The sequence below is a fragment of the Centrocercus urophasianus genome, unplaced genomic scaffold (assembly GCF_019232065.1).
Source record: "Centrocercus urophasianus isolate 14NV4802_14NV808 unplaced genomic scaffold, USGS_Curo_1.0 seq_33, whole genome shotgun sequence".
Taxonomy (NCBI): domain Eukaryota; kingdom Metazoa; phylum Chordata; class Aves; order Galliformes; family Phasianidae; genus Centrocercus; species Centrocercus urophasianus.
The window spans coordinates 4331574-4344580 of NW_024884900.1; the positions used below are offsets into that span (position 1 = coordinate 4331574).

General features: G+C 54.5%; 1 protein-coding gene across 2 annotated transcripts in view; it reads left to right on the plus strand.

The window, feature by feature from the left end:
- SMG6 (SMG6 nonsense mediated mRNA decay factor) overlaps positions 1-13007 on the plus strand; it is a 90342-nt gene that overhangs the window by 37586 nt on the left and 39749 nt on the right. For both annotated transcript variants that reach the window (XM_042829920.1, XM_042829921.1), the window contains exons 11-12: positions 7455-7571; positions 8049-8217. In XM_042829920.1, the coding sequence (XP_042685854.1) occupies positions 7455-7571; positions 8049-8217 (286 nt within the window). The remainder of the gene's footprint in view (positions 1-7454; positions 7572-8048; positions 8218-13007) is intronic.

The window sequence follows — 13007 nt, forward strand, 5'->3', positions numbered from 1 at the left end:
TGGGATGCTGAAGGGCTGTCGTGAGCTGAGCACGGCGGGTCGGGGCTCTTCTCCCTGCACATGGGAGTGGTGTAACCACGGCATCCATGAGTCGTGCCAACCCTGGCTCAGATCGCAGGAGAAAAGAGGATTTTGGCCCGGAGGCAGTGCGTGCCTCGTGCTTGTTGGTGGTGAGGAGGTTAATGGTGGTGGTTAATCCAGGTGTTCGGGGGGCTGTGGTGTTTGGGACCCGAGGTCCGGCTCCGTGTGAGCCGTTGGAGCACTGAGATCATATTTTCTAATATCGGGGCTCGGATGTTAGACTTCCTGGAATCGGTTCCCTGTGTGCTGTGGGTTTGTGCCTGCGGTTTCAGCCCTGCCAGCAGGGAATTGCTCACCCGACACCTGAGAACCTTCCTATGCGTGGCACTGAGCTTGTTCCAAATTTCCACAGGAGGAGCACACAGCCCCCATTCACCGCCGGTGCTTGGATGGGTGAAGCTGGCCGTGTCCGTGTGCGTACCACTGCAAACCTCAGAGTGCTCTGCAGCTCCTCGCTCGCCAGAGGTGTGCTGTGATGCAGACAGGGGCTCTCTGGCAGTGCAGATGATGACGTGGCCAGAAGACCCTGGGCTCTGTTTTGCTGTTGTGCCATCACTTGTGTAAAACTCCTCTCCCTTCCCGTGGCATTTCTGCAGAGAACTCGTTGGTTGCTTTCGCCGTCCGCAGGTCCAAACAACGGGATGGTAAAAACTTGTTTCTGTTTTGGTTCGTGCCTTCTGCGTGGTATCTCTAGTGTAGAGATAATATATCGATAACGAATCATGAGTTTTCTAGATTTTGAGTGCTCACCTTGAAATGCAGGAGATGGAGGTGTCCTGAATGCGTTGTCTTCCACAGATTTCATTCACCTTCAGTGCAGGGCTCTCATTAGCCGTGGTTGTAGCTGCAGTTGCCCAACATCTGCAAATCTGATCCCCTCTGTCACTTCTGAGCTGTTAGGGATGTGCAAATACTGATGTGATGTGAGTGTGGGCCAATGACTTCTGGGTGCACTGGGGAGTGTGTGACCAAGGCAGAGACAGAACCGGGTTCTCCTGTGTAGCACTGAGCCATCTCCATCCCCCAAACACCGTGCTTTTCTGCAGTCCTCAGCCTCACCTTGTTCACGTTTCAGCACCTGAGAAGGGTTCTTCAGGAGGGTCTCTGGCAGCCATTCATTTCTGTGTCGACTGGAAAAGCCAGCGCGAGGGCGGATAAGGTGTTATGCCAGTAGGGCAACCATGCAGTGTCCAAACGTGATGAGCTTGGCTTGAACTTGCATGTCTGCTCTAAATCTGGTATTGCTGACCTCTGAATGCTCAACGTTGTGTCCGCTGGACATTTATTTTCTGTAGGGATGGGTTGGGGTGGCAGAAGCTCTCCCAGACCCCTCGGCCAGCCCCTGCCAAGCTGTTGGGTCCTGCTCCAAAGTGTGAAGGTGCTGGGGATTTCACTGCAATGGTCGAAGAATTTTGAACTTGAGAAGAACAATATATTTTCCCTAACCTCATTCTGGCAAATGGATGAAGTTTTTTCGATGAAATTTTCCCAATAAATTTAGCTCGAAGAAAGCTTTTGGCATGAGGGATCTCAGCCTAAATGGTTAAAGTTTGGCAAAGTTGTTAGGAACTAAAACCAGGGGCTTATGATGGAAAGTGTTAGGTAAGCCTCAGTGTAGGCACTGTGTCTGGGCTGTGCCCTTGTCACAGGAGTGTCTGAGTGCTGGGAGGGTACAGCATGGGGCTGGCACCACCCGGAGGGGATGCTGCAGGGGATGAGGAGGCATTTTGGGTCTGGGCTTTGCTGCCTGGTAGAGGAAAGCAGAGGCCACAGACTTGGCTTTGCGTTCTGGCGTTTGCTTTGCAAACTGACCCAGCGGAGCTTGGGTCCCTCAGGAAGCTGTAAAAAGAAGAGCAGCAGCAAATGAGTGAATGTGTTGAAACGGAAGCTCCTCACTTTGCTGTTCCTGCCCCATCAAAGGCAGCTCTCTCCCAGCGCTCCTGTCTGCAGGCTCTTTCTCTCATTAACTTTCCCTCCAGGCACAGAATGCTCGCACCAGCAGAGGCACGTTGCAGGCTGCCTGCTCCAGCACAGCGATTGTCCTGCTACAACTTCACTCCGGCCTGGAGTAAACCTCTCGGGAAGCCCTGTTCACACCTCCTCCCACTGTAAATAACATCTGACACAGTGACAGCCGGGCTGGGATGCGTGCAGTGCTTTGTGGTGCTGCCTGGCTGCCCGCTCTCTGAGCACGAGGACGCACGCTGCCCTTGCTGCCCATGCGGGTGAGGCTGTGGCTCTATCTGTGTTTGGTCAGGAAGGATGAAAGATTGTGCAGACTAAGGGGTTTTGTCTATCAGGCTGCATCGTCCTGTTGTATGTGTCTCTATCCTGCCTCACTGCAGTGCGCCTCGTTCCTTTTTATGCTTCTGATGTCCATGTTTGTTCTCCTTTTGGTGTAACCCTCACAGTGTGCCCCCGTTCGTTCAGATGTACTCTGTGCACAGCCCTGCTCGTGTCTTGCACCCTGTTGCCCTTCGAACCACTTCAGCCCCATTGTGCTCCTGCATCCTGCAGCACCATATGCGGCTGGTGCCGGGCTGGTCTGGAGCCGTACTGCCATGCCAACCTGGATTAACACACTTTCTTAGGAGCTGTTCAGGAGCCGTGCACATTTGGGCTGTTTCTGACCCTGCACAGGATGGTGCATATCCAGAAGTGACTCTGCAGCCTCACCGGGCTGCAGGGTGCAACCCAAGGTCCTGGCCCCGCCGCTCGGGTCAGCACCCCAAGCACATTGAGCTCTGAAGTGCTGCTCAGTGCAAGTGGAAATGGCTTCAATCTGTGTTTTGACTGATGGGTCTTTTCAGGAAATTTCTGAGAATAACATTTCTAAAAATGGCTGCTTCTTTCCACTGATATTTCCTGGAAAAGGCTGCAGTTAATTTTAAACCACTATCCTTTTCCCTTTTCAAATGGAAATGGCTCTGAGCTTGTCCCCGAGGCTAGTGTCATTCTTTGTGCCCTAGCCTGAGTCGTGCAGCTGTGGAACAATGTGCTGCTCCCTGGGCTCCTCTTGCAGGACAGGTCGGTTTGTAGGGCTGCAGAGCTGGGGGACCTGGGGGGCACACTCAATGCATTCATCAGCCATCCCTATAGATCGGAGTGGGCTGGCAGCAAGCAGCAGCCCCGGGGTGCTGGGAGAGCGTGGCTTCCTCTGTGGCTCTCGGGCAGGCTTGTTGCTTGGGGTGGGAATATGTCATTAATTTTTATACCTTCCCCTGTAAACCATCGACCCTTTTTATGATGTCATGAGGGATTCCTTAATTTTGCAGCTGCTTCCTGGTTACGTCAGAGAAGAGCCTCCCGTCCTCGAGCCCAGCGCTGCAGTCCAGAATGGCTGGAAACAAATGAAGTGTTGAATATCTAATGGCTTCCACAGGGAGAGCTGCTCCATCCTCCCCAGGCCCCCAGCATTCCTCACCTCCCTCCCTCGGACAAGATGGGGTTTCAGTGCAGAGCAGAAGGAGCTGTGGGCTCCTGGGCAGCTCTGGGAGTGCGTGCAGCAGGTCTGGGTCCTGTGGCTGAGATCCTTGTGTGGCTTTCTGCCTCTCCGTAGGACAGCTTGCTGCAGGGAGATGGGCTGATGTGAAGTGGCTCTGGGAGGGCTTCAGCCCTCTGCATGCAGGTGGTGGTGTCTGCTTGGCTGCGGGGCTGCGTGTCCTCACCGCTGCCTGTAAATGTGGGGTCAGGGAGCATCCTTCCAGGAAAGCTGCCCGGTGCTCTTTGCAGGGCATCAGCCATGGGTGTGTGAGTGGGTTCCCAGGCTCCTTTGAGGGCAGATGAGTGCGTGTGTGACTCGCTGTTCCCAGCCAGATCTGGGAGTGCCCATGACTCACTGCTCCTCTTCGAGGGGGTGGCAGGGAAATGCCCCGCAGCCCTGAGCATCCCCGCTCTGCTGGGTTGTGTCCCATTCCCGGCAGTGCTGCTGTCCTTGCCCACTTCCTGCAGCCGGCCCCATCCCGGTGGGCTGCCAGCAATGTGTCTGGCAGAATGACTCACGGGGAAAACACTCACACTCGTGGGGCCTGGGGCCGAGTGATAAGAGAGCAACCAGATCGCCTTCAGGTGGTGTCAGCACGGTGGTCACCAGGCTCTCTCCTTCCCCGCAGGGCAGCAGCTGGCTGGTGAGTCAGCTGTCTGTGCTGAGCTGCTGACACATCCACCAGCGAGCCTTAGGCAGGGCTCAGCCACAGCCTGTATCATCTTCAGGGCTGTGCCTGGAGAGCTGTTTGCTCAATTGCCTTTGCTTATGGTCCTTTAGAGCATCACCATGGAAGATGGGTTCAGCTGTTTAGAGCTATCACCACGGAGCAAAGCCCTGTCCCTGTGCCGGCACCACTCTAGGCTTCCCAGCCCAGAGCAAAGCTCAGGGTAATAAGGATGGGGAGGCCAACATGGAAAGAGTCTTGCTAGAGCCCTTCTGACCCTTGGCTGGAGCAGTCCAGTTCCTTGAATCAAAGTGACCTGCTCTCCTTTGAGCCTCTGCTAACGCCTGGTGGCAGCGTGTGTTTTAGCCATGCAGGGTTCACCACTCCTCATGCTGTGTGCTAGCTGGGATGGAGGCAGGAGCACAGACACGCTGTGTGCTGCCTGGGAGCTGCTGCAGCTCCTTGCCCCTCGCTTCCAGCAGCTGAGGCCACGTGGCTCTTGCAGGATTTCCTCCTGCACATGGCACTGGAGCGGCTGTGAGCAGCTTCCTCCAGCAGCTCCCCTTCCCCAGCCACGGCCATCCCCTACACCGCCGCTCTTTTCCCATTCCCATTTCCTGTGCCTGGTCTTGTTGCCCTAAGAGAGCTTTGGCATTGCTGTTTTGCACACCCTAGTGGGAGAGGGGATGTGTTTATCACTTTTCCTGGAGATTATCTGTTTAAGCACTCTCTGACAGTTACAATAACAAGGGCAGCGCGTTGTGTTTCCCAGCAAAAGGACACTCGCTGCTGAAAGATGTATAGCACTAATTAGAAATACATAACATCCGGCCACATGGCAGCCTTCTCCCGGCCGCTCCATTTCCTGAGCTCAGACGACTTTGACGACAGTTGGTTTATGTTTTCCATGAATATAATGTTCTCAGAGAAACACAGATTTCTCCCCTTTACAAAAGTCCCCGCGCTCTCCGTCTCTCTCCTTGCTCTCCCCGCACCCTTCCCCTGCAGAGCAGGTAGATTTATGACTGCAGAAAGCCTGAGTCGGATCCTGAGTCAGAACAAAGCTGGCAGCTCATGCACGGGTTGCATCCGGGAGCCAGGTAGGTGCTTGCAGATGGAGCTGCAAAGGAAACTGCCTCTGCTCTTCGTGCTGGAGAAAGAAACCTCTGTCCTACATGCGGAGGAGCAGGAGGGCTCTTCTGCAGCTCTGCAGCTCAGAGTGCTTTTGTGATCTTCAGAACCACCTGCCCGGCTGTGGTTCCTTGTTGCAGTCTGTGTTTGCAATCTGATGCTCATCAGCTCCTATTTTTTCCCATCCCATCCCATCCTACCCCATCCCATCTCCCTCCTTGTGCTCTCGGGCTCTCAGCAGGGTCCGCCCTCACAACCAGCAGCAGTGGGCAGGACAAGGACGTGGCTTTGGAGGTCCCCATGCATTGGATCGAAACAGTTTGGCCTGCTGAGCGTAATGCAGGTTAGGCGTAATGCAGGTTAGGTGGAAGATGGAGCATGCTCAGGGAGCTGAAATCTTAGAAGGTTTTAGCTGCTGAAATGAATTCCTATTGAATATGGAAAAACTGCTGTATTTGAGATGTTTATAGCTTGGCCACGCATGGACAGATTTCTAGTAGGTCAGGAAAACTCTCTGCTAAAAAGGTTATTCTGCAGCAAAACCTCAGATCCCCTTTCCAGGATTTGCAGTTGCTAGATTAGCTCTAGGAAAAGGTTGTAAGGGTTGTTTTTTTTTTCTAAAAAGGGTAAGCCACTGCCTTATTTCCTAGCCTCGTTCTCACAAGTAGCCCAGCAGTTTTGGCTAAAATATTCCAGAAGAATTTGGGCTGAGAGAGGTATGGAAACTGCAGATCCAGTGGTTCAAGTCAAGTGGAAAATGGGGTCTGAGGGCTGCTGGTGCCCACAGTGCAGTGGTGAGGCTAGCAGCCTCATTTGAGGCTTTAGGGGAGGATGCGGGGTGACACCTGCAGCAGATCAGGTGTCAGCAGCAGCACCTGAAGGCAGTTTGGCACTGGTCAGTATGGGCTGCAGGGTTTTGTTTTATTTGATCATGGGATGAGCTGGAACCATAGGGAAAGCAGTTTGGGGTGCCTGCACAGTCCTGGGGTGCTACCACTCAGCATACTGTGCCCTGGGGACACAGCAGCACTCAGGTGACAGTGGAGTGGCCTCAGTCTGTGCCTGTGTAGGATGGGAAGCAAGGAGTCCAGCATTGAAACAGAGTGACAGGAGGAGGGAGCGTGGTGAAGACGACTGTAATTTCTTGAACTGGACTGTGGCCAGAGCGCTGGGACTAACACTCTTAATTGTGGGAAAGGCTTCATGAAAGAGATTTACTGTCCCGGAGTGGTCACATCTTTAGTTTTATGTTTCCTCCCAAAGCTGACAACCCTGCAGGCAGGCGCTTCCTACCATCGCTCGGCGGCACCAGCACGAGGAGCAGAGCACCCTCGTTGGGCAACAGGAGGCCAATGGAGGGGAACAGGGGCAGAGGGGATTTGGAGCCAGGGGCTGCCTGTGAGGCTCAGCATCTTCTTTTGCCCAGCATGGGCAGCCCGCCATGCCCGTGGTGCCATGCCCACGGTGCCGCAGGCTGTGCTAAATGCAACCCACGCCCGGCTCCAGGCAGCTCCCTGCAGCCAGCGTCCCGCTGCTCACTGCAGCCTCAGAAGTGGTTTCTGGCTGGGTGTAGATGTGCCGAGGGGATTTGCTGTCACTCGGAGCCGGCTCTGTTTGGAAGAGCTGTGGTCGTGTGGCATCTACTTGAGTAACAGCTTCAATTAAGCTCTCTTGACAAGCTGTTGTGTGACGGCTGAACTAAATGGGAGGAGCCCCCTCCTCAGCTGCTGAGGTTAAAACTCCAGCAGGGACAGAGATCAAACATGCAGCTAATTACCCTTTTAGCACTTAAACATGCCCTCCTCCTTCAGGGGAAGGCATCAGCTCCAAGCAGCAGCTTCCGTGCTGAAAGCCCTGAGCACTGGCTCAGCTCAAGGGGTATTTTTGGGTGTGATGAGGACAGCGTGGCTGCAGCCTCACCCTGCTCCCATAGCCACCTGCTTCTCCCCATATGTGCAGCAAGTGGACCCAAGGCAGGTGTGAGGAATCGCCCATTCCCTGCTACGTGGGATGCACAGAAGGAGGCTGTGTAGGTGAAGTAAAGAGGGATCATCTGGCTGTTCCCCACTAAAATCTCTTTCTTTCTCATAGAGTGCATCTCTGAGGACTGCCGCTCTGTCATCCAGGAACAGGCCACGGCCCTGGGGCTGTCCATGTTTGCACTCCTGGTGAGGAGATGCACCAATCTGCTGAGAGAATGCATGCAAGGTAAGGGCTCACCAGCAGGACTCTGTGCTCCCACCGCTGGGGCAGCATGGAGGGGGAGGCTGAGACCTCATTCTTTGCTTTTTTTGTGCACCCCTTCCTCTCTGCTGGGGTCCTGGGTTTCTTCTCCAGCATCCCAGGCTCTGTATCACTTGGCATGAGGTGTACTATAAAACTGCTAAAAATATTTGGAAGAAATGGATGGATGCAGAGCATGCTTTCTGCCAGATATTGGGAAATCCCAAGTCCCAGGGACCTCAGGACCCTGCCTCTGTGATGCTGGCAGTTGTTGTCCTCATAGATGGATTGGACCCATCCTGGCTTACTCCGTGAGCCACTCCATGTAGGAAAAAGAGCTCTGCCTTTGCTCTTGCACCTTCAAAGCTGGGATGTTGGGGTCTGTGTTGTGCGTTCCTTATCCCTGCCTGAGACGGAGGGGCTGCATGAGCCTGGCTCAATGAGCTCCTCTTGTCTTTGTAGTTCAGCCACAAGAGGAGGAGCAGGAGGATGAGGAGGATGACATCAAGGTCTCTGCCTTGCCCCAGGACCTGAAGGAGCTGCTCCCCAGTGTGAAGGTCTGGTCAGACTGGATGCTTGGCCACCCAGACACCTGGAATCCACCACCAACTTCTCTCGAGCTCCCCAAACAGTACGTGCATCTTCTGCTCTGTCTTGTAGTTCCTCCTCCCTACTTGGGCTCGTCGTGCCGCCTTTCCCCCTCGCTCACACTTGTTCCTGGATGTGGCACTCTGCGTGCAGGGGACACTCAGTGGGGACTCACCACCTTCAGTGTCACAGTGACAGGTGTCCAGCTTTGGACACTGGGGGTGTGAAGGGGCTCTGAAGGTTCTGGCATGTGCCTCTTTGCTTCTGGCTGTTAGGAGATGAGCTGTGAGCTGGATTTTTACCTTGTGCTTAGGGTTTGTGTCTGCTTTATTGGGATACACCTCCTTCAAGCCCAACCAGCTCAAAGACAGAGCCTTCTTCTCTGGAAGGAGGTAAGTCCATTTGCAGCATGAGCATTTTACTGCCTGTTTTTATCTGAAACAGGCAAACCTTGGTCAGGCTGGGCTGGCCTGGAGCCTCTTGCCTGTTCCCGGAGCTCCAGAAGTCGCCTCCCTTCAGCTTCAAACACAGCTTGCCTCTACCCCCGCATCACAAAAAAGGGTTAATTTTCTAAACTGGCCGATTCCAGCCCATTAGTCCATAATGCGGACTAGGCAATTTGCATATTTTTGGACAGAAAATCAAGTAAAAGGGCCAAGTATGGAGTATGCGAAGCAGTGTCTGAGCATGCTCCGTAGCTGCTTTCCCGCAGGATTTTCCATCTGCCTCCGGTACTCCGGATCCAGAGCCTGAAATCACGTCTTATTGTTAATCCAAAGGAGCCAGAACCCAGGGTGATGGGAAGGCGCATTAAGAGTAATCCAGCAAAGTGGCTTAACCATTAATGGGTCCCCGCTCCGTGCGTCAGGTCCAGTCCTGCTCTCCTAGTTTATTGCCTCTACTCCAGTTCTTTTTCATTTGGCTGAGGAAATGGAAATCTCACACAGGAAGTTCTGGGCCTCATTTTGTGGAGATGGAGTCTGTTTTCTGTTTGTCGGCTGCTCGGTGTGGGACCGTTGCCTGCTCATGTGAACCGCTGCCCATCTTTGGGCAGGAACTCAAACTGGGATCTGTCACGTGCGCCTGTTTGCACCAATCCCCCCTTCCACTGCGCAGAGAGCCGCCGAGCCCTTGGCGACGGGCAGCCTCGAGATGGAATTTCTGATCGGGCTCGCGCAGCCGGCGCTTGGCGCCTTCCAGGGATGAGCTGCCTCCCCTGCTGTGGGTGAGGGCTGTGGTGTGGGCGCAGGTCTGCTGCGTCCCCCTGAGGTACTGGAGCAGGTGCAGGCTCCCGGTTGCCCAGCAAGGCGATGGGCTCTGCTCTGTCAGGTCTTGGGTTGCCCAACGGAGAGAGGGTCTTTGTCGTGCTGCTTGCCCATCTGGCGTGGAGGTGGCTGAGCTACCCTCCTCGTCCCGTCTCTGAGTCTCCATTAGGGTATGGGCAGCCTTCCTGAGGGCTCCCTCCTCCTCTTTGGTCCCCCAGCCCTGCCCGTGGCAAGGAGATTAGCTGCTTTCTCAGCCCACAGCTTTGTGTACCCAAGTGTTGGTGGTCTGGGAGAAGCTGAGCACCCCCGGAGCTGCAGGGAACCAGCTCTGCTCTTGGGCATGACCTGGGACTTGCAACGTTTTCCCCAGAGGTAGGAAAGGAAGAGGGAAGCACTCGTTTAGAGTTTCAGCTCTTTATTGACAGAAGCATGCTGCCTCGCCTGGGGCTGCTCAGTAACCAGGTAGAGTCACCAAGTCTGGGGGTTTGGATAGGAACAGCTTCAAAGGAGCTCAGAAGTAAAACATGGGTCAGAGCAGCAGGCGTGCTGGAGGAAGCCAAGGTTTGTGGGCAGGGTGAGCTCAGAAGCAGGGAGAGCATGAAAGGAGCACGCACAGATGCCAAGTTGCAGAACTCTGAGCAGGGGCCTGCTGGGCTGTTGCATGTGTGCTCTGTGCCTTCCGGCAGAGGGACGTGCCACCAGGTCCCCTTAGCAGGCTCTGTTCTTCAGCAGTGCCAATGGAGAAGCTTTGGGGACGTACTGAGACCGCCTCCCAGCACCCTGATGCCATGACTCAGGAAGGGGACAACAAAAAACCCCCTAAAGCACAGCAGCACCCTGCAAGGATGCCACGAATGTGCAAACGTTTCTGGAAAAAAAACAGGCCCCATACCCACCTGGCAGCCCACCAGGAGCAAAAGGCCTGGCTCAGAACTTGCATCAAAGTGCAGCTCATCCGGGGCCAGCACTGCTGCCAGAATGATGGCCTGGGCTCAGGGCCAGCAGGGCAGCTTGTCAAGCCTCCACCAGAGCCGAGGGCCTGGGCTGCTGGGGCTCTACATCCCAAGGCCTCCACTCGTGCTGCGTTCGCCATGTTCGTGATTGCTGGGTCTTAGTAAGTGAGAGAGCTGGGGGACTTTGAGAACGTCTAAACTCAGCCCAGCTGTGGCAGTTGGTTTATTGCTTTCAGCTGGTACTTGAACCCAGGTCCTGGTCTTGGAGTCTTTCCCAGGTTTAATCCCCGGAGCTTTCTCTGCAGCTGTATGACACTGCGCTGACCCCGAATGAGGATAGGAAAATAGAAACGGTGCCAAGCCAGAGTCTCTTTTTCATTTGGAGTCTGGCTGTCTGCCCATGACCAGGGTTACATAATGGGAAACATAGCTGGGGCTCTGGAGAGCCCGCGTTTCACCACGCTGCCCAGACCTTCGCATTCTGATGCTATATATCTTCCTAATTGTAGCTCGGATGCATTTATCACACTGCTGGATTTGAGTCCATACAATAAAAAAAAACACGAAATTCCTTTGCTCTCTGCTTTCCCTGTTGGACAGACGAAGGGAAAGGTGCGAGGGGTGAGCGCTGCATGCAGCGCAGAGCCACGTGGGCTTCGCAGGGCAGGAAGGGAATTTTGGAAGGCTCCATCTGTGGGTCTGTGTCCTGGCAGGGATGTGGGGATGGAGCTGGCTCTGGGCAGGCATCTCCTCCCAAGCTGGGCACCGGCAGCCAAGAGGGAAAATCTTTCCCCAAAAGCTCTCCTTGCTCTGTCACGTGAACCCAAGTGATCACACCCAGGTGTGACTCAAAGGATGTGTTGAGAGTTGTTTTTAAAAGACCAAAATTGAGATCTTGAGTTTATTTGAGAGGCAGGGCTGTTCTTTCCCTCTACCTCTCTGGGAGACGAGGGACTCAGCAAGTTTTGCATGGCTCTTCTTTTCTTTGGGTTTTCGAGGATGGGAGCTGAACCCAACTGTGGACATCTCTGCCTCAGGGATGGTTGCTCCGGACCAGACTACATGACTGGAGATGTTTCCAAGTCTTCTAGCTGCTCACAGCTCTCACTTCAGTGTCTTAAAACACATGTGACTCATGGCAAACATTGCGCTGAGGTTGGAACAGGAGGTGTTGGAGCAGTGTGTGCCATAGTCCTCGGCTGGTAGCATCTCTCAGAGAGGCTGTCCTCAGGAGAGCCTGGCAGAGATGGGGTGACAGCAAAGCCTAGGGGAGCAAGACTCTTTCCTAAGGCAGACGTGAGTGGAAGGTGAGCCTCCAGGGAGCTGCTGCTGTTGGGGTGAACGTGTCTCCTTTTGGGGTGTATGGCTGAAGAGCTGAGTTAGGCAAAGAAACTTCTCTGTGCTCTGTTTTATTGCTGTAGTGTATCCATTGCTTAAAGCAATGCAAGAATTGATAGGGAAGCCAATGGCTGCACAGACTTGTTTGCCACTGGGCTGACCCTGGAGAATCTGCTCTCCTTCCATGCTTCAGTGAAGGGCCTCTCAGTTTGCAGAGGCTGTCTGCAAGCATTTAAAAATGGTTAATTTAAACCAAGTATTAAATTGAATCCAAAAGCTCTGAGCACATTCTGGAGCTTACCTTCCCAGAGAGATCTGCCAGATCTCTCTCATCACGTTGGACTTGCAGAGAAGCGTCACTGAGATGGCAGCCCCCAGTGGAAGGGATGGACGCTGTCTTGGGCAGGGGTGTCAAGAGTTTACTGGAGACTAGACGGAAAATCCCTTTTGCAGATTTCAGCCTTGATAGTAATGCTGTCCACCAGAATTTCCCTATCAAGACATCAAAGTGAGGATTCGGAGGAGTCTCGTTAGCGTAAAGCTGGCTGAGAGTGAAGGTGGAGCTGGGTGGAGCAGAAGCCAAAGAGATAGGCTGTGTGTCAGTGCAGGGGCTGGGAGCAGCCACACACCTCAGGGAGGAGTATGGTGGCACTTGGGTGACCAGAGGGACCACGTGTAGGGCAGAGCAGGGAAAAACCAGTGATGCCAAGGGCAGAGCGATTGAAAGAGTGTCCCGCTCTGACCCCAGGGTTGTCTCTGCTGAGCAGGGCGAGCTTGGGGCAGAGCTCCCATCTCACCTCCCTTTTTGTTCCTTGCCTTGAGCCCGGCGAGGCAGGGTGGGAAGGAGGGAAGCTGGGAGCAGGACGTGGGCTGTGTGTGGTGCTGGGAGGCTCCTGGCAGCGGGCGCACGGCCCCTCATCCCCCAGCCCACACCGTTTGCCATCTGCACGGCAGCGCGGGCCTCGGGAACACAATGCAGGGCTTCTTTTGCTCCTCTCTTTCCGGGTTTGTTCTGCAGCTGTGGAGTTTGACTGTTAGTGTTTAAACAAGCTGGTATTACACAGGAAATGGCCACCTCCACAGGCCCCCGCAGGCTTGTAACATGGGGTCATTGTACTTGATATTAATCACCAGGCAACCCGCTCCCCCGGCCAAGATGGTGGTGGGTGTGAGGGCCCCACTTTGGGCTCTGGGCCTCGGTGTGCATCTCCACGTACCCCCCACGGCCCTACGGGCATCATCCTAAGTGGGGGCTGTCCTCATTGGAGCCCTGGCCA